Source organism: Colias croceus, chromosome 3, assembly GCF_905220415.1.
Source record: "Colias croceus chromosome 3, ilColCroc2.1".
NCBI classification, from domain to species: Eukaryota; Metazoa; Arthropoda; class Insecta; order Lepidoptera; family Pieridae; genus Colias; species Colias croceus.
Window position 1 is genome coordinate 4,762,421 of NC_059539.1, and position 22,229 is coordinate 4,784,649.

General features: G+C 34.3%; 1 protein-coding gene across 1 annotated transcript; it reads right to left on the reverse strand.

Annotated features, from left to right (window-relative positions):
• Positions 1-3,364: 3,364 nt before the first annotated feature.
• On the reverse strand, positions 3,365-22,106 carry LOC123706075 (uncharacterized protein C05D11.1-like). The gene is made up of 18 exons (XM_045655215.1): positions 21,804-22,106; positions 21,173-21,518; positions 20,820-20,922; positions 20,529-20,651; positions 19,897-20,010; positions 16,634-16,786; positions 15,994-16,263; positions 15,538-15,680; positions 15,045-15,153; positions 13,496-13,666; positions 12,859-13,095; positions 12,006-12,125; positions 11,540-11,835; positions 10,889-11,063; positions 5,529-5,672; positions 4,705-4,862; positions 3,853-4,005; positions 3,365-3,600 (listed from the first exon to the last, which is right to left on the reverse strand). The coding sequence occupies exons 1-18, from the start codon at positions 21,949-21,951 to the stop codon at positions 3,543-3,545; spliced, it is 3,021 nt and encodes a 1,006-aa protein (XP_045511171.1). The 5' UTR covers positions 21,952-22,106; the 3' UTR covers positions 3,365-3,542.
• Between the last annotated feature and the right edge of the window lie 123 nt (positions 22,107-22,229).

Here is a 22,229-nt window from a genome sequence, read left to right on the forward strand (position 1 = left end):
AAACCCGTCAGATCGAGACGCGTTAGATAGTGTAAATGGGGCCGCCTCTTTTGTAACATAAGTTTATAATGTAATCATCGCATTAATAGTTATATTCTGCATATAAACATAAGTAGTTGTTTATTGTTTACCAAAACGTGTATGAAGTACTTGTTGAAGTGCAGTAAAATATTTATCGACTGAGTTACATTTCTACATCACATTGTCTTTGTTCGGTAGGCGCGTGTATTTTGGTGCTTTAAAATGCATTAAATTGCATATCAGTATGCGTAGCAAACTAATAGTTAAAAACATAAAATAAATAATTTGTAAATATTTATTGCATATAATTTTTATACTTCACATACTGAAGGGCCTATTACTGTATGTATCGTCTGAGGCCAGTTTATTTCTAATCGCGAAGAACGAGTACGAATTTCGAGGACAGCTACTGAAAATAGCCAGTATTACGAACCGAAAAGAACGTTATAATAAATATAATAGTTGCACTTTTTGAATTTCTAGAAGACAGCTCAATTAGTGACTTCAATTTTAAAATTCTGTATTATTAGATAGAAATGTTTAATGTCGTTCTAAAAATAGTATCTATCTATAAAATTATTCAATATATTTTGTTATATTGTATGAATAAACTGTTGATGTTAAAGATTGGTTTATTTCTATGGACGGTTTGAAAATGGATATGTTGCAGCGGTTGTGAGATGATTTATATTGACGTTCACTAAATATCTGACTAAATTTAAGTTATATTTTTTGTATAGACATAGATAGCTTTAAGATTAATGGTGAATAAATAAATCATCAAAATGTTGTCTTTTACTGTCCTGCATGCCTCCTTTTTTTAAATAACAGTACAGTACAAAATAAATTGTATACTCTATAATATAACAACACTCAAGGGATATATATATTTATCGATACGAACATTTATGAAAAGATTTTATTAGTAGACTTGCAGAAAAAAACAGTTTTGTAAGTTCTGGAAGCAAGCGGGTAAATTAACGAATACTAATAATAGAACACCATTTTCAATTGACGGTGAATCAGACAAACTAACTAGACGCACCCTTCTCAATGCGAGCAGAGCGCCCTAAGTTGTATGCCTGTTTTTTTTGGACCATAGTCATGTTTTCGACCGTGTAAATTATCGATGGTATGAATAACCTTAGCCTATGAATAACCTTATACCGCGTTGGTGTAGCGCGTCTAGCATGTTATACATGCCCGCGTGCTTGTTCTCGATGCATTGATCAGACATCGAGTTGCTAGATTTATTATTTTTTATTGTAGAATGTAGCAACGCTTTAATCGATAGTTAGTTGCAGCGTCCTGGCATTTTATGCCCGGCTTCTGCGCTAATACGTAAATTATTAAAATTAAATACATATTTTTTTTAATATTCAATATCTTAATTTAACTTTTCTTTTCTAATTCTGTCTGTTTAATATTTTTCTGTACTGAAATTAATTCTAGGTATGACTCGAAATAAAGTTTTGAAGTGATGGTTGATGATTTTAATTTTTAACCTTATAATTTGGTAAATTTGTGTACTATACATATTGCGTAATGTAACCAGATGCGTTTCTATACGTAACTATATAGAAGTAATATCATATACAGGGTGTCCCAAAAAGTAGTGATGAACGGAAGCTGGGAGGTAGAGGACCTAGAGGGCTATCCGAATCACCCCCATGTATGTTATGCGATTTTTCGTATTTTCGGAGTTATGACGTTTTTTTCGATTTTTCACCTATCGCCGAGTACGATGATATTTTCACTCATGGTGACGTCAATTATTGCGGAAGATGCTTGATTTTTTTGTGTGCTAAGCTGAAAGATATGCCAATTCAGTGTGGTAACATTTACTATCGTTAGATCTTTGAATGGAATAAAAAAAAGAATTAAATGCCAAGAAAGATAAAATTACCCAGTATGTTCACCACTTCAAGGGTCCGTAAAAAAATAAAATCACACAAAAAAAGTTTTCCATTTGGCTTTTAAAAACTTGCTCTAGGTATCTATCAGGTAGCTACCCTGAAAATTTCATTTTATTATTCAGAAGGCTTCAATCGAAAAATTGAAATCAAAATGTGGTAAGTGCAAAAATTGAATTAACTTGATGATTAATAAAAACAAATTAAAACCAATAACAAGGTGTTTAATTACCAGAAATTTTTAAAATAACGCCGCTGTTGCTCAATGCAAGTGCGACATCACCGTAAAAAGTTATCTTTTAAATGTCTGAATACCCTTTTATCATTTTTAATGGTTTCTTCTGCTACTACAAATTTCCGGGTTATTTCTTCCAAATTGTGGCAGTCTCTCGTCTTTGAAGTATCCCCACGGAAAAAATCAATAGGGTTTATGTCCGGGGACCGTGGAGGCCAGGCTAAAGGGCAAAGATATCCTGAAAGATAGATTGGTTGTTTCAGCCTGCTCATGCGCCGGTGATGCCTGTCTTAAAGCCTGGCCTCCACGGTCCCTCGACCTAAACCCCATTGATTTGTTTCAATGGGGATACTAAAAAGACCTCGGCTACTTGAGAGAATGCCACAATTTGGACGAAATAACCCGGAAATTCATAGTAGCAGAAGAAACCATTAAAAATGATAAAAGGGTATTCAGACATTTAAAAGATAACTTTTTACGGTGATGTCGCACTTGCATTGAGCAACAGCGGCGTTATTTTAAAAATTTCTGGTAATTAAACACCTTGTTATTGGTTTTAATTTGTTTTTATTAATCATCATGTTAATTCAATTTTTGCACTAAACACATTTAGATTTAAATTTTTCGATTGAAGCCTTCTGAATAATTAAATTAAATTTTTAGGGTAGCTACCTGATAGATAGAGCAAGTTTTTAAAAGCCAAATGGAAAACTTTTTTATGTGATTTTATTTTTTTATGGGCCCTTGAAGTTGTGAACATACTGAGTAATTTTATCTTTCTTGGCATTTAATTCTTTTTTTTATTCCATTCGAAGATTTAACGATAGCAAATGTTACTATACTGAATTGGCCTATCTTTCAGCTTAGCACACAAAAAAAAAATCAAGCATCTAGCGCAATAATTCACGTCACCATAAATAAAAATCTTATCGTACTCAACGATAGATGAAAATTTGAAAAAAATGTCATATCTCCGAAAATACGAAAAATCGCATAACATACATGGGGGTTATTCGGATAGCCCTCTAGGTCCTCTACCTCCCAGATTCCGTTCATCACTACTTTTTGGGACACCCTGTATATTATTATAATACCTATCGCGTAATGTAACTATTACTCCTATATAGTAACGTATAAAAAACGCATTCTTATAATAAGGAATTGGTCTTGGGTGTACAAAGAAAAAATACGAATAGTCCTTGTAAATCACTTTATTAACAAAGATATAAATTTAATATCGGACAAAATTGAGGTCATGCAATAATATTATTTAAGGCACAGCCAAGCAATAAATGACTTTCGGTGTTAACAGGCAACATATAAAAGTAATTAATATAAAATACAAAATGCTTAAAATTCTAAATGTGTACTTCTTATTTATTAAAGTGAGATGCTTCCATTGACTCGAACGCTTCTAAGTTAATGTTTATTCTGGAACAAAAAAAAAATTAATTAAGTATAAAGAAAAAAAATTAACAACAAAATTAATTGCCGAGATAATAAGACGTAGGGTCGAATTTCTTCTTAAAATTATCTAAACAATATCGCTAGAGCGTGCACATTAAACTTTTTAACTTTTGTTTACGTACTGCTCATAACCTCTCTACAACATACAAAACACATTTCCCACACCACATCCATACTTTTTTCATACATTAAAAACATCAAATGCACGAAACATACTTAGCAAAGCTATTCTGCAGATCGTTGGCCTTGCTGGGATGGCAGACGATGGCCAGCTTACTGCGCTTGGTGTCGAAGAGTGCGGGCAGCCAGCGCGCGGCCGCTGCGTGCGCTTCTGCCTGTGTGACCGCTGCTATGGCACATATTAGCTCCCTGCAAGGAATTCACAGCCATAACACTCATTAGCAACCTATTTACTTATTTATTTATTATGTATTAAATTGTCATATGTGTTTCGTGTTTTTTATTTGTATTTTTTCTATGTTTGTCTATTGTCTATTGAATTAAAGGATTCATATTGTGGAATTATAGATTTGTATTTTTTCAATTCGCGTACTGGTAGCGTTTGACACAGTGTTTTATGAACTATTTTTTTTATACACTGTTATTTTATTTTAATTATGGGCACTTGACCTATTTAGTAATATAATTTAATATTATAATTGCATAATTTATCATAGTATAAATATTGTAATAATAACTAGGGAATTTAACGAAATGTCGACATAGATAGAAAAATGAAATTAATCTTCATACTCTTTCTCTCTACAAATTATCAATTATAAAAATTTCCTACCCCACAACCATACGGGATTTATGTCCCTAGCCTACATTTGATTTTGGAAACAAAGTACACAATATTCATGTGGTGTTTTACAAAAAACTACTTGAAATTGATATAATTTAATATATAATTCAAATGCTTTTTATGTCGATCTGCTTTATAATCGAGTCCCGCCTCATGATTGAATTTTTTCTATTCTTTTCTTTATATTTATAAATTTGTAAAAGACTACTTACTATCTATTACACAATTCCTTTCTAAATAAATATAGTTTCCATTAATCTCACCTATTATAGCAAGACCCAACTCGTTTCACATAATTAGTGAGCGACTGCCGCACCACGTCCGCAGGACACTTCTCGTTTTCTACAACTTCAAACAAAGCTGTACTCTTCGCTGAGGCAAATAGTTCCTCGTCGAATTTGCCTTTGGCGAGGTAGTCCTCCTGAAATTTATTTTTTGGTTTAATTTTTTCTCAATACAAAAAAGAAAAATAATTTATAATATGTACATAGGTTAGATATTGAACTTAATACACTTTATCATATTCAACAAAGAAGATTAAGAGAATTTAGAATGACTAAATTGCCTGTGGCAACAATACCAATAGTGTCAACTTCATCATAACCTTGATGACTTTTTATAATGAATATTGGCCAAGTGTTTCACTTCAAATCAACAATTACATTTTACTCTTATTTACCTTAATGAAAAATTTCATATTATTTTCATATTTTATAACATTCTCTACCTTATTGCTATACTTCACCAGAAATATAAACAAACACAATAATTATGATTAACAATTAATAATGTTCTGTGTTTTGTCAGTTATTATGTGTGTTATGTTTGTAAATAAATGTGTGTCTATGTCTATGTCTTTTTTTTTTGAGTGGTGTCTCTCAATGTCAGCCAAAAGGGCTTCTACATTTTAACGCGGACGCGTGGGTGAACTGAAGGTTCACCCTGGTAGCGACATGCACAAGGGCGTCCCCCCTTGACGGGGATCTCGAACCTCGGCTTGAGCTGTCGCTTGAGTGGAGGAGGCCAGAAGGGCCCTAGTCGGACGGGACTATGTCTATGTGATATGTCTAATTACAACAATGCTCACCAAGATAGTCTTCGCCTTAGTATAGGCAGCGGGTGCGTTAGTGGCGCGGTAGAGCGACAGCACGAGCGCGGCCTCAGCGGGTGCAGTGCGTACCCCGTACCCGTACGACAGACCTCCGCCGCGGATCTCACGCCACATCGGACCCTGGAGTAATTAACATTGTTACTTTGGCCGTTGCCCCGTCATTGATGCGACTGGACGGACTGGGTTTTTGGTCAGTAGGAATCCGACATAACCCAAATCTCCTCCCTTGTTAGTAGGCCTATAAAAGAATTCCCCACTTAAAAAAGGCCTCTTATGAAGAGTTACGACAATTTTTCGATGCTGCAAGATAATTCATATAACCTTACTTTCTTTCATCATAGGTTCAATTATATTTTTTTTACACGTTTGTCAAATGTCGATTTATCTTTAAAATGGTACTGACTTTGTCAAATTCCAATGAACATTACGGCTGGTTGCAGAGCTTGACCGACCGTCAGTGCGTACCGTCGGTCCTGACGATACGCATCAACAATTGTATGACTATGACACTAATCAGTTCGCTTCGCGAAACAGCTGTGAGCGGTTGCGTATTACTCGATTCTGTGCTAATTACTAATCTGGGGGCGTAAACACTTGGTTCGAAAGTTCTAAATTAATACAAATAATAATGGAGTGCTGCATGTGCAATGCCTTATTTAATGATGGTGTCCTCTGTGGCACCTGCAAAAGATACTTCGACTATGGGTGTGCTCAAATTACTGAAACTGGTTGGCGCAAACTAGGAGCAGACCGGAGAGCAGCATGGAAATGTGGGTCCTGCAAAACTGCTACCGTCAGCACCTCGCTACCGGAATCTGTTTCACTCGAGTCCATTATGAGAGAGATTCGCTCCATGAAAAATCAACTCACGGGCTTACCTAACCTTGTCGAAAGTTTTAATGACATAAAAACTGAGCTATCAGATATAAAAGCAAGCTGCGAATTCTTAGGAGGCAAATTGGAAGACTTTTCAATCAAAATTAATAACTTTGAGGACCGTCTGTTTAACTTGGAGAAATTGGATGGAGCTGTGCGTGCTCTTGAGGAGGAGATATCTACCTTAAAAACGCAGGCGCAGGACAGCGACAACAGATCCAGGCTTAACAATATTGAGATAAAGGGCGTGCCGGTCAAAAAAGATGAAAATCTTTTCTCTATATTGGATTCGATCAGCAAGTCAATAAACTGTAACATTGACAGAAATCAAATAAATTATATTTACAGAATTCAGAGTAGTCAGTCCAAAGAAAAATCTATAATTGTTAGCTTTTTGAATAGATACATTAAAGAAGACTTTGTAGCTGCTGGGCGTGCAACGACCAACCTACGTGCGTCAAACATTGGTTTTAAGGACTTTTCCCATAGAATCTACATTAACGACCATCTCAGCTCAAACACCAAATTGCTTTTAAATAGTGTCAAATCGTTAGCAAAAGAAAAAGGCTATCAATACACCTGGATCAAATACGGGAAAATCCACGTGCGTAAAAATAATACCTCTCGCGTATTGATAATTTCCAGAAAAAGCGATTTAAACAAAATTTCTTAATGTGTGGCTATTATTGTTCATTACTTCCTAGCTTACTTGATTTGTATAAATTATTACTGTTAAAAAAATACACGATCACCGGATTGCAAAAAAGGTTTAACACACCTAACACTGACGTAGTTGCTAACGCATTTCAACTATATTTCTTTTTGTTGAGGGTAAGTCAAAATTATTTACAATACGCTAATTTATTGCTTATCGCACTAAAATTAATGGTTACATTCGCCTGCTTTGCCGAAGTTAGTGTTGACCTTGATACAAACTGTGTAACGTTCGTTTTAATAATTATCATTCTTACAATTATTTTATCCTGCAAATATACGTACGCACGGTTATATCTTCTAATGGTTTTATTCGATTATAAAATGCCTTTTAAACGTTTATTGAATGTATGAAAACTAAATGGCTAACGAAAATATAAAATTATCAATTTACTATCAAAACGTAAGAGGATTAAGGACAAAGTCCTTATTATTTTTTCGTAATTTATGTTTAACCTCATATGATATTATACTATTAACGGAAACATGGCTTGTGGATGGTATATCGGATTCCGAATTTTTTGATGATCGTTATGTAGTGTGGCGTAGGGATCGGAATTATGAGACGACAGGACAAACGCGGGGAGGGGGCGTGCTTATCGCAGCCCGAAAGGAATTAATCGTAACGTCACAGGAGCAATTTCAGTCATCTGCCGAGGACCTCTGGTTGACTTTACGTGTTAAATATCATAACGAAATTATAAATATTCATATATGTGTATTATATCTTTGTAAACAAAACTTAGGCAGATCATTTTCTCAACAATTGCATAACTTTCTAGAAGCATTGAATAATATAATTCTTAATCATCCCTCGGATAAAATAATTATTGCGGGCGACTTCAACATGAGTAATATATCGTGGAATATAAATTCTGAAGGTCTGCTTCTTCCTTCAAACTACTCGAATGGTGATGAGTGTTTGTTTATCGACGAATTATATACTCACGGTTTGCAGCAGTACAACTTCATACATAACGTTAGCAACCGAATACTCGACTTGGTGTTATCAAATGATTCAATCGTTGTGCATGAATGTGTCTGTCCGCTTTTACCGATTGATCCTTATCATAAAGCGCTCATAATAGATGTAGAATTTGTTCACATATCGTATTTAAAATCTAATACAAGGAAGAAAATATTATTTAACAAAGGGGATTACGAGGCAATAAATGCAGAATTATTAAAAATTAATTGGTCACAAGAGTTTGACAGGACTCATTCCATCGAAGAAAGTGTGAATTATTTTTATTCGATTGTTAATAACTTAATACACACTTACATCCCAAGCAAAACCGTGGTTGACAATAAGTTTCCTATTTGGTATTCACCAGCTTTAATAAAGATAATTAAAGAAAAATTTAAACACTTTCGCAAATACAAGATTTACAAAAACCTTAGTAGCTTAGAATCATACAAACTGTTAAGGGATAGAGTTAAGACTGTAGAAAATGATTGTTACCTAAAATATATAAATTCTGTTGAAAATGCCATTGAACAGAATCCTAAATATTTCTGGTCCTTTTTCAAATGTAGATCGAAATCTAAAGGCTTACCTAGCAATATTAAATATAATAACAATCTATTCACATCTGGTAACAATATTTGTAATGCATTCTCAGAATATTTTTATACTACATTCCTAGATAAAACTGACACAAACTTATCAAATTATGTATCTGAATTGGAACTTAGTAATTTTGAATCAAATTTTGACCTTTGTTCGATTAATATTGACTTGAAAACGATAAAAAAGGCATTATCCCAACTAGATCCTTCAAAATCTGCAGGTCCTGATGAAGTCAGTCCACTGTTTCTTATAAAATGTGCTGATTCAATAGCCATTCCACTAACCTATTTATTTAAGAAATCACTTACTGTTATGGAATTCCCCTCAATGTGGAAAAGGGCATTCGTTACACCTATCCACAAAAAAGGTTCTAAGTTGGAAGTTGTCAATTACAGACCCATATCTAAATTGTGTATCATAGCCAAAGTCTTCGAAAGAATAGTATACGACCAGGTTTATGCAGTATTTAAAAACACTTTCATGAGTTGTCAGCATGGATTTTTGAAAGGTCGATCAACCGTGACTAACCTGGTGCTTCTGAATGATTATATTACTGATGCTATGGAGACAGGCCATCAGGTTGATGTAATCTACACGGATTACAGTAAATGTTTTGACCGCATAGATCACAAGATTCTCTTGCATAAGTTATACATTATGGGCATTAGAGGTAACCTACTAAGATGGTTTTCCTCGTATATCAACAATAGATCTCAAGCAGTTGTAATAAGTAACTACATATCAAGCTGGGTTGTAATACCAAGTGGAGTACCTCAGGGCTCCCTTTTAGGTCCTCTTCTGTTTTGCGTATTCATAAACGATATCCCAAGTTGCCTCACATACTCAAATCTTCTTTGCTTTGCTGATGACATGAAGATATTTAGGATTATTGATTCTTCTGCTGATGCTGCTATGCTTCAAGAGGACCTTAATAATCTAGACTTCTATTGTTCTCAAAATAAATTAGATCTCAATCCTAGTAAATGCACAGTTGTCTCATTTAGTCGTAAAAAACAAACACTGCATTTCAACTATCGAATAAAAAATCAAGATCTTGGAACTAGCCCTGACATAAGAGATTTAGGAGTAATACATGACCCAAAACTCATGTTTGATAAACATATTGATTGTATTCTAGCTAAAGCATCTAAAGCTTTAGGCTTTATAATGAGAATTTCGTCTGATTTCAAAAAGGCGAAAACGTTTAAAATTCTATTTTGTGCTTACGTACGCAGCATCTTAGAATATGCGTCGCCAATATGGAATCCGAGATACGATAAATATATAACTAGAATAGAACGAATACAGATGAAGTTTTTGAAATTCCTATGTTACCGATTACATGTCCCGTACAAATCTGAAGATTATTTCGAGGTCTGCAGCAAATTTCATTTTCTACCTCTTACAAATCGCCGGGAGATTGCTGATATCTTATTACTTTTAGGTATTACATCCAACAAAATAGACTGCCCAGATCTACTAGCCAAAATTTCACTATACACACCCTCAATTGTATCTCGTAAATATACTCCTATCTTTACTTCCGCAGTCAGCACTAACTATCGTCAAAACTCGTTTATTCTGCGCGTAAGCAATAACTTTAACAAGCTATCAAAACAGTTCGATTTTGACTTATTCTGCAGCAGTCCTTACTCAATTAAGCGTCAGTTAGCAAATGAGTTCTTTCGTCAGTTTGGTGGTCGAGTTAATATGTAATTTAATTTAGTGTTACAATAGTATTAGTAATTTCGAAAGCATTTGATTCGTGTGCGTAATCGCTTACATTTGAATCTGTTACATATTAGTGTTTTTCTAGTCGTGAGAATCTGTAAATGGCTTATTGTGATTATTATATTACGTGACTACTTTTTAAGAATACAGCTGTAGATTCTCCTAAAATATAAATAAATAAATAAATAAATAAATAATGCGCATGACAATACGCGTGCGTATGGTCGGTCTAGCTATGAACGATTTTATGAATTTCCATACATATGACAAGCGCGACTGACGTACGCACTGATGGTCAGTCAAGCTCTGCAACCAGCCTTAATTATTTTAAATACTAAAATATTTCCGCACAATGATTTTTTCGCTATACATACATTTTTAATCCTAGTCTACAAAGTTTTTAGTTCGCTGTATACTCAGTCTATTCTTAGCTATTTAATATTACCTCTAGCTGCGTAAAGTAGTTAAGAGCGACAGCAAGCGGTGCGGTCTCCAGCAGCTGATAGCCGCTGGGCCCAGCGCTGAGCTGCGCGAGGAAGGACGACTCCAGCCCGCCCACGCCCACAACGAACCCGCCGCCCCAACCTGACATTAGGTCTGAATCGCTGTATAGCTTCGGCCTAAGATAATAAAATGGAGGATAATTGAAAAAAAAATAGAAAAAATTCGTGAATTCCCGGAACTTAAACTCGCATTCTTCGATTAACCGTGGCAATGTTCTACGCGTGGTCACTACGCTCGACGCATCGTCATTGTCACCATTCACTTTAGAAATTGAATTTCCTTCGCTTTTATGTTGATACCCCACGTCATATTTATATTAGGTACATAGTTTAAATGTTGTTTATTCATTCATTCATTTAAACTATGTAATATAAAACATGATTTTTATGATTTTCAATATTCGAAATTTATTAAAGCCAAGAATTTCCGATAACAAAGAGAGGAACCTTTCTAAAAAGTAGCCCTTGATTTCCCTTCTAGCATCCGAAAAAACAAACAAAGTTGCTTTCACATATTATATAACGTTAGTAAGGATTTCAAAAAATCCGCTTAAATTCTATCTTTCATTTGCAATAAATACAATAAAACTTACTCAACAGGTACAATTTCGTTCGGCCTTGCAAACTGCTTCCACGGCTCCGTGCTAAGCGTGTATCTTTCCAAGTCACTCGCCAGATGCAACCACGGTTTAGCCGTTATATTGTTAAGTGTTTCTCTAGCTTCACTCAATGCGTTCTCAGCTGAGTCTCCACCAGCGTTTAGTGTCTCTATGAGCTCTTTGAGGAACTTCTGTTGACGTAATACTGACGACCAATGTACGTTACTATCCTTGCTGTATAGGGAATCGCGTAGAATGTCGTATACCATTTTGTGTCCGTTGCGACGGACCTGGAAAATGAACATAATTTTATATTAAAAACCTTTAAAATATAAAATAAAATACAATAAAAAAATGCAATAAAATATCCTAATTCCGCCAATGAAATTACCAGAATAAAATGACTCTTTTAATGGTAAAATTTTGGTATAAGAAAGTTGTATGAAAAATATATCCATACCTGAGCCACATCATTTATCATTCTTTGTGCAAACACAAGCAAGCGTTCCTTCGTCAACTCAGCAGCATACAATACTTCGTACAAATGATTCACTACTTGTACATAGTCTGCAGGTTCACACTGAAAACCATAAACCATAAATTGTATACAAAAAAAAATATACTAGGAATACTTATACAACTCATAAATGAAGCTCAAATTCCTTCAAATATAAAAAAGAGTAGAAAGGGCATTGAAACTTTCTGGCATATCGACCCGCCGCCATCTTGGTATTTTTTTCAAAATCGAGGCGCACGATTAAAGTGGTATGTATGGATAGAGGATACATAGACAAACAAATAATAATCTACCTGGGAGTGATTATTTGGAGATAATATTATACATATAGACACGTAATAAGTCTATTTTTAGTGTTTGTCGTTGTACTCATAAGTGAATATTTACCTCCAAATATCTCGGTAATGTGACGCTTTAGGTAATGTTGATTGTTGAGTCTCTCAACATTATTTTTGGTTCGTCTATGTGTCCTCTATCCATACATACCACTTTAATCGTGCGCCGCGATTTTGAAAAAAAAATCAAAATGGCGGCGGGTCGATATGCCAGCGTCCATATAAAAAGTTTCAAACCCCTTTTTTGGGAGAATGATAACCAAATTTATAACACAATGCAAACAATATTTAAGAAATTTGGGAGATTTACAATTTCTGGTAAGGATTTTTACTCTTATTATGTGGATATCCACTTTTGCAAGTAAGTATCTTATATGAAGTAAAACCCTGTTGGGCTTTAATCAATAAAAGGGGCAAAAATTTAAATTTTTTTACGATTTACAAAAGAAACAGACACTTACCTTCGTCTCAATATGCACAAAGTTGCCATACTGTCCCACAGTGAAGTTCCCCGACTTCCCAAAGCCAATATCATTGCTAAAAGTGACCGTCAATTGTTCTGTGGTAGCGATAACTTCTTCGTGTGGTATCAGTTTATCCCCGCGTCTTACTGGGCACTCGGCTAGGGCGTTTAGATGTAGGGGGAGCCACTTGCGTGTGCGCTGGTCTATGGACGTCGTGTCTAGGACTATGTTGATCTATGATAGGAGAAAAGATTATTATTGAATGTATTTATTAAGAAATATTAAATTACATAGACATCATATTATTTTTATGTAGTAAACAGTTCACTAAAGATGAAAATTTTGTCAAAATATTTCCTATGTTTAACAGTTTTTTTTCTTCATAGAATTGACTACATTTGATAATTGATTACTCATAACAAAAAATGAGTCTATTTATTACTAAGCAGTTTATGGGTTAAGGCGAAGATAATTCAGTCAAAAGTTCAGTTATCAAATGCCAATCACATCAAATTACATAGTTTCATTTCAGACATTTCCTTAAAATCTTAAATTAATTATCGATTAAAATATAAACACAGATAGTTTTTTTTACCAACAATGAATAAATTACACAATTAGCCAACTAACTCACATAAACAAAGTTAGTCTTCAAGGTATGCACTCTAGTGTAGAGTGGCACCTCCTTCAAATCAAAGTATGGGCAGGGCTCCGAGTCTGAACTCCAAGTGGTGATGTTGTGACACTTCAGGTTGTCACATGATGGCACAGGGACTGATGCTAACGTGCCTGGAGGGGGAGGACGCTGTAAAAATAAATTATAGTACATACTAATTATATGGTCCCGGAAGAATTCCATACAAGAACCGCGGCACCGTCATTAATGCGGCTCGGCAGAAAGAACACGAGTTTTGAGTTGAGTTAGTCACTAAAATGTTTATTGTAACAGTTGATAGGATCTGAATGCAATATTGGTACAGAGATATAGATAATACTCTGCATATACATAGACTACATTTTATCCGTGTACCATGCTAGTTAAGTCGCAGGATGTATGTTGTGTCGCGGAAGAATTCTAACAAATACCCGCGGCCCCATCATTAAAGCGGCTCGACGGAACACGTGGGGTTTTAGTCGGTAGGAATCCGACATAACCCACGGCTCCTTCCCCGGGGGCAGTGGGTATCTTTGGAAGATTTCCCCACTATAAAAAAAAAAAAAAGGATGTATGTTGTAGTATGATGATTCTTCGTTATAATATTAATTAATATTATAACGAACGAATTAATATTATATAAATCTTTTAAAACTCTTTTAAATAAGCACCTCTCCAATTTAGCATATCCTTCTACTTAATATTATGTATTTTATCCTTTCCTATTATTAATTTATATATTTTATGTATTCTATCTTCTATAATCTACATTATTATTTTATTTATTATATCAGCCACCCGCGTAACATGTACGTTTCTTCTTTATCTTCTACCTTGGGCAGTCTGGAAGAGATCGCTAGTAAGCGATAAGGCCGCCTTATGTACCTACCTTTTGATGTACCTTTGTATAATTGTAAATATTACTTGGTGTGGTATATTAAATTGATAAATAAAATAAATATTTATTTATTAATGTTTGTAACACATTAAATTATCACACATAGTGATTTTATTATAATAGCGTAAAAACCACAGGACAGTTCTTTGGCATAATATTATGATTATAATGTACATATAACACATATAATGTATTTTGTAAAATTAAATTGTAAAACTGACATGATTAAAAAGAGCAACTATGGAGTTTCTTGCCGATTCTTCTTCGTAGATACTGCTTTCCGAATCGGTGGTAAATGTTAAAATATGTAATGATGTTTCAAAAGTGCTTCTAAAAGAAGTCTAATTGAATAAATAAATGTTTGAGTTTGAGTTTAATGAGAAATAATACAAATAGCATGATATACAAACAAACAATTCTAAAAAGCAATTATATCATATATGACTAACACAGATATTATTTTTTATGATAATGTATTCTATAATAAGCAATATAAATATTATCATCAAATGACACATACTTCATAAATGTAACAAAAATAAAATAAACTTAACAATATAAAGATACATCAATCAATATTATGTTTATATTTAGAATTTTCTTGTAAATCACAATAACCGTTGAACCAACCTCATTGAATTCCATAGCTTGTTCCAGCTCCTTGGCTTTTTGTGCCAAACCCGTTTCTCCTAGCTGCGCTCTTTGTTCTTCCAGGCGATTCTTTTCTTCTTCTGCCATTCTGAAGAAAGTGATTTAAACAATTTCTTTAATATAACATCTAAAAATGAATCGCAAAATGTGTTGGTAAGCACATAACTCGAGAACGACTGAACCAATTTCATTAATCCTTTTGTATAATATTCCTTGAAGTACGAGTATGGTTGTTATGGAGAGAAAACGAAAACATTTACCACGGGCGAAACATAGGAGAACCGCTCGTTTAAAATATAAATGAGAGTCAGGATTCAAGAATGGTTAATAAACTGGCAATATTCATTAATTTTGCAGTCTTCAGACACGGTCTATAATTTAAATACTACAATCAGAGTAATATTTTTCATAGATGAATTGGCAAGGTAATTTAGTTTTGATATCAATTTTAGAATTATCACAAAATACTTACATAGCTTGCAGTTCAATACTTGGCGACCCAACAATAGTAATCACATCATCTGTGAAATACTTCTGCAGTAAGCCCAACCAAAACTCGGAATTTTCCTCTAGCAGTTCATACATTGATTCTTGGGGGTTCATTCTTAGTCGGAACTGTAAATATATAGACACTTGATAAAAAGAGAAATTGAGATGTGAGATAATAATTTGATTAATTGTTTTATGATGAAATAAATGAAAAATGTATTTAAATGTGTTTAAACCATAAATGCATCTAATCTGGGAAATGGAATATTAAAATGTATAAATCAAAGTATCGAGAAGGATAGGCTATTGTTATTGATGAAAACAAAACAATAAAAATATTAATAGGCATGGAGATTTGCATAAAAATTGCTGCCACACACAAACCGAATCATAGAACTCCCGTCAAAAACAAACTATTATTTCTATACAATAAACTTACATCTTCTTCACTCTGTGAGTACAACGCGTCACCAATACACCGGAACGCGACAGCATGATGCGGGTCTGACTCCAAGCTCGCTATACTCTCTCTCAACTGCTTTCTTAACAACACTTTCATTCGCTCCATATCAATAACTTCTTCACCATTACGGAGGCTCTTTAAGCATGTTTGTGCTTGCGCCCGCGCAGCTTCGAGCTTGTCGATCGGTACATTGTCTAGTTCTATTTTGAGTAGGGACGCAATGTTCTCGGTTACGTTGTATGAGACCTGAGGAATTAAGTACATATTATAAATTTATGTAACAAGTGTGATTTAACTTTATATGAAGCGCATATCAACATTTGAGAAATTTTGTGTGTTCTGTAATTTGCAATATTATAAAACCAAGTTGAACGACAATCATCGAATGCATATTTAATAATTAAATTCTTGAATCTTGAAATTACTAATAAACAGATGCTGTAGAAGTGTAGACAATATTATGCTGCTACAAAAATATTAATATAATAACATTGAAATAATCAATGAAGACATTTATTAAATTCTGTTAAACAATATACAATTTGACAATATATGTATCTTGTATGTATTACTATCTTTGTATTACTCATATCAATCTTAGAAAAATCAAACTCACATCACCCGCTAAAGCATCTTCCCGCTCCACCAGGCAGCGCTGCAGGGGTGCCGCAGCAGTATCACACAGATACCTCAGCAACACTGCACAACCCGTTAGTTCCTTTATCGAATTCGCTTCCGTGAGCAGCGGTCCGCGCCAACCGAACAGAACCTGTTTGAAAATGGAATGTTTTTGATCATACACTCACCGGCACGGAATCTTGGCCACTTACAAATTTGCCGATAAAAAAAGTTTGGAGTGTTTTTCACGATTTTTTTGTATGCAGATATAACATATTATTTGTTTAATTTTATGGTAAGAAATTATTAAGTTTAAGAATAATCTTTTACCACTTTTTAAGAGTTTCTCGAAATTTGTGATTTGTGCGGTTAAGACGAAGTTACGAATTGTTCGTTTTAAACTTTTTTCGATATCGTTTATGCCGTTTTAAGACATTGTTATTGTTGTAATGTAGTCAATGATCATAACAAACAATAAAATGCCGTTAAAATCTGAACATCATGCTCAGGCCATCACAATGTTAGACCAATGACTGCCGCAACATAAAGTACCTAATGTACAGTACATACCACGTTCAGCGATGCACTGTGCATGGAGAAGATACCAGGAGACTGGCAGCTACACGTGCAGACCAGAAAATGAAGGCGTGAGGTGCATATCAGCTCGAGAAGACCCCTTTATTGTTCAAGAGATACTCTCAAATGGCTTTCTGACAGTTTTTGAGATACGCCAACGGCTTTAAAACACCAGGATAATAAATGTGAGTGAGCAATCCGTAAGAAGACTAATAAAGGAAGTTAATTTGAAGGTTTGCAGACCAGCACGCCGACCAGAACTCCTCAGATATCACAGAGAAGCACGTCTTCGTTTTGCACGAGAACATGAAAACTGGACCCACGCCCAGTGCGTTCGTGAATTGTTCACAGATGACTACTAAGGCACTTTACGAGCTTCTGATAGCCAAGAGTCAGTATAGAGGACACGAGAAGGGAGGTTTTCACCCATCACCACACTCAAATTGCGATTTTTCATAGAGGGTCAATAATGGTATGGGGAGGTATAAGTTCTGATGCTCGCACGGAGTTAGTTATCGTAGATAATGGCTTAAATGTAATCAGGTATATTGAGGAAATTCTCCAGGAACATGTTCAGCCCTATTACAGGTTTATCAGTGAAGAAAATTTGCTACTAATACACTTTAACGCACGTCCGCGTGTCGTACGATGCGTATAAGAGTACCTTCAAGAGGTTATTATTGAAAAATTGGAGTGTCCAGCTCGTAGCCCGGATCTTAATCCAATAGAACAGACCTGTGACATGCTTAAAAGAAACATAAAGTTCGATTCCAACCCAGCACCAATGTAAGATGAGCTTAGAAATACAGCTGGGGCCGTTTGGTACACTATAGCTCAAGTGGACATCAAAAATGTCTTCTAGAGTATGCCAGACTGGATGCAAACATTGTTTAAGGCAAGAGAAGGAAACACCCTATATTAAAATGTTCAAATTTTTTTTATGGAAACGTTATTTCTAATTTTTGTACATTTTTTAAGAAATCATTTAAATTTCACAGGAAAAGCGTAAATTCTTGTTTAATTCATATCTACGCGGTAGTACTTCTTATAAACTTCCAATTATTACTAAAAGTTAGTAAAAACATTAAAGAAACTAGTTTTGATTAAATTTTTATTGAATTTTGTAGTAGAAAATAAATAGTGTTATTTTACGCAAAAATTTGCAGTGGCCAAGATTCCGTGCCGGTGAGTGAGATAATGACTGTTTTTTATTCTTTGTTATATCAATTTTAATCTAAGTATTTTTAAGTCGAAGCATTTTACCCAGCCAAATGTGCGTCAACAGCCTAACCTACATATTTCAAATTCTTGTAAGAATTAAAATTAAGCATATAAAAACACTAATATTAATCTTAATATATATAAATCTCGTGTCACAATGTTTGTCCTCAATGGACTCCTAAACCACTTAAACGATTATAATAAAATTCGCACACCATGTGCAGTTCGATCCAACTTGAGAGATAGGATAGTTTAAACATATAGGTACCACGGGCGAAGCCGGGGCGGACCACTAGTCTTAATATATATAAATCTCGTGTCACAATGTTTGTCCTCAATGGACTCCTAAACCACTTAAACGATTATAATAAAATTCGCACACCATGTGCAATTCGATCCAATTTGAGAGATAGGATAGTTTAAACATATAGGTACCACGGGCGAAGCCGGGGCGGACCACTAGTCTTAATATATATAAATCTCGTGTCACAATGTTTGTCCTCAATGGACTCCTAAACCACTTAAACGATTATAATAAAATTCGCACACCATGTGCAGTTCGATCCAACTTGAGAGATAGGATAGTTTAAACATATAGGTACCACGGGCGAAGCCGGGGCGGACCACTAGTCTTAATATATATAAATCTCGTGTCACAATGTTTGTCCTCAATGGACTCCTAAACCACTTAAACGATTATAATAAAATTCGCACACCATGTGCAGTTCGATCCAACTTGAGAGATAGGATAGTTTAAACATATAGGTACCACGGGCGAAGCCGGGGCGGACCACTAGTCTTAATATATATAAATCTCGTGTCACAATGTTTGTCCTCAATGGACTCCTAAACCACTTAACCGATTATAATAAAATTCGCACACCATGTGCAGTTCGATCCAACTTGAGAGATAGGATAGTTTAAATCTCAAATCGTTTTAGAGAAAGCGGGCGAAGCCGCGGGCGGTAAGCTAGTTAAATTATAAGTAAATGTTGAAACATGATGATTATAAACATCACACTTTGTTGATTACAACTTTGTAAGTAAAATGTAAGTAAAATTATAACAGATACAATGTTTTATTACAATCTTACAATGACATGTTATGTATGGTATGTATAGCAACTTGGAATTTAGTAAGCCATAAATCTGTAGACTACTAACAGCATTGGCTTCGTAAAAAACTACATTATACATATTTCATTAAATAGCATTAATTTTTTATCTATACTAATATTATAAAGCTAAAGAGTTTGTGTGTTTGTTTGAACGCGCCAATCTCAGGAAATACTGGTCCGATTTGAAATTTTTTTGTTAGATTTAATATTCGTTGTAGTACGAGAATAACATGAAGGAAGGCTATAGGCTATATATCATCACGCTAAGAACAATAGTAGCGGAGTCATGAGGGTGCAACCACGGAGTGCAGCTAGTTGAACAATAAAATTAAAACAGGAATCATACTTGTCCACAGTCTTCTGTATCAGCTGGCCACTGTTCCCTCAAATCTCCATAGTTGGGAGGAGGTGGGATGGTCTGCCATGGCTTCACCCATTCTTCTTGGGTCTCTAACTGCCTCTGATAATAAAAGATAAAATAAATTTAATTTCATATGTACATTTATGCATTCAGGGTTGAAGATACAAAGTTCTCCTGTATCACATGCACTTTTCCAATACATGGTAACTCTTGGCATTGATTATTGTTTCAAAAACATGAGTTATTTATATACCTGGATTTAATACAAAAGGTACAAATTAATAAGGAATAATTTTGTAAAAACAATAGTAAACCTTTCAATAAAAATATAACTATACAAATAAATCTCAATTAAATGATTGTTCATGTTTTGATTCCATTTATTCTTATTTTATACTGAGTGTTGAAAAATGTCATGATGAACATTAGAAGGAGAGCATGTCCAATTTTATAAGAGCCAACCTTAATGTTACAATAATCTGCATTCCAAATAATATGGTTAGCCTTCACAAGGCAATAAAAACAAGTATTCACACAGGTATAATACCAGTTCTAAATCAATCTACTGCAGGTAAATGGATATACTATCTCAAGATATGTATGTAGTAGGTACTAACCTTTGCAATGATGTCATCTTCCACAGTGGCTAATGCTTTGAACACATCATCCGCTTTAATTTGCCCAGTCAAGATGATCGTTAGATTTTCTGGCCTATAAAATTTCTTGTGAAAATCTCTCACCTGTGAAAATTATTATAGAATTGTAAATAAACATGTAAATTTAAAATTTCACTGTTTTCTTTTGTGGAAAACATTAAAACTGCACAAGAATTTTTGATACACTGCCAAAATTGTGTGGTTCAAGGTAATTTTTAGGTGATTTCAATTTTTATGATTGTAAAGACTAACTTTAATGTTAGTTGTAGATTCTCGCAGATTCTTCATGATACCACCAGTCTCTGAGGAGTAGCCACTGTTGGGATACATGGCACGTTGCAATCTCAACTGGCATCTGAAAAAAATACCAAAGTAAATGTAAAAGGATTTGGATTCATTTTCAAGTGCGGAGTTTAATTATAATTTCTAAATAATAATTGCCTTATTGGAAAAAAAATTAATTAGTTTTAATTGTAATAGAAGGTGAAAACTTGATAAGAAATTAGAATTTAATGAAAGATTAAAAAAAGGTTAAATGTTTGTGCCTAATATTGTATTCAATAAATAAAATATTCCCTTTAATTCTTATAACATTTTTAATGTACCTGCTGTCTGCTGAATTCTCTCTTCCCTGCATTTCGCAGTAAACCACGCCAGCATTGTCACCATCTCCATCAATGTGGTGAACTTCCGTTATAAAGCCCTGATCTGTGAGGGTGGGTCTCAAAATGTGGTCCAGATATATTGGCAGTAATGTAAGCATACCAGCATCACCAGCCGTATAAATCGTGTAGCATGTGTGATCAATGTCTGTCCAAGCATTTGTACCATGGGCCATGCAGCGATTTGCCAATAAATCAAGTATTCCTTTATAGGGATATCGTTCCGATCCCAAAAAGATGAGATGTTCCAGAGTGTGCGGCAATCCATCATCATCGTGTGCCTCCGTCGCTGGTTAGAAATTCAGAAATTTAGTATTAATTATTAAATTAATTATAAAATGTTAGTACATCTTATTATTAATTTACTTATTTATATTTTAGGAGAATCTACAGCTGTATTCTTAGATATAGTCACATAATATAATAATCACAGTAAGCCATTTACAGATTCTCACGGCTAGAGCTTATTCTTTGAATTAATAGTTTGCGTAGAATATTTTTGTTATATCATTGCTACTGAAAATGCACGTGTGCTGGTATTTCATAAATTATTAAATATTTGAAAATTACTTACCTAGACAGAAAAATCCATTTACAAGAGGACCTTCGACGTCTGCAATGATAACGGTTAAGCCAGTTTTTTCAGACACATACTTTTTTACCGGTATTACATCGGAAGCTTTAGTGGAAGAAGTAAGTTTAAAATGAGACATTTTAAACATAAACTCGAGATCGCCTATTCCTAATATGGCAGATATTTAAAAAGTTTACAACTAATTAAAATAAATACCGTCTACTCATCTGTAAATACACAAGTAGAAATGCGAAAAAACAAGAAGAATCAAGAAATAAATACTTGTGTACCTAGATAAAAAATGTTTAAAATGACTTTGACGTTTAAAATTGTTTAGTCAAATGTTATCAACGTCAAAATATGTCAATGTCAATTTATATACTTGAATAGTGTTGTGCTAAAAAAAAATTCCAATTCGATTAAACA

What these genes read in the sequence shown, in the direction of transcription:
- LOC123706075 (XM_045655215.1), bottom strand. Translation starts at nt 21,951, where the DNA reads ATGTTTAAAATGTCTCATTTTAAACTTACTTCTTCCACTAAAGCTTCC. An exon ending in TGAAGACTAACTTTGTTTAT is followed by an intron (nt 13,096 to 13,495) that starts GTGAGTTAGTTG and finishes CTCCTATCATAG; the next exon opens with ATCAACATAGTCCTAGACAC. An exon ending in AACGAAATTGTACCTGTTGA is followed by an intron (nt 11,064 to 11,539) that starts GTAAGTTTTATT and finishes TTATTATCTTAG; the next exon opens with GCCGAAGCTATACAGCGATT.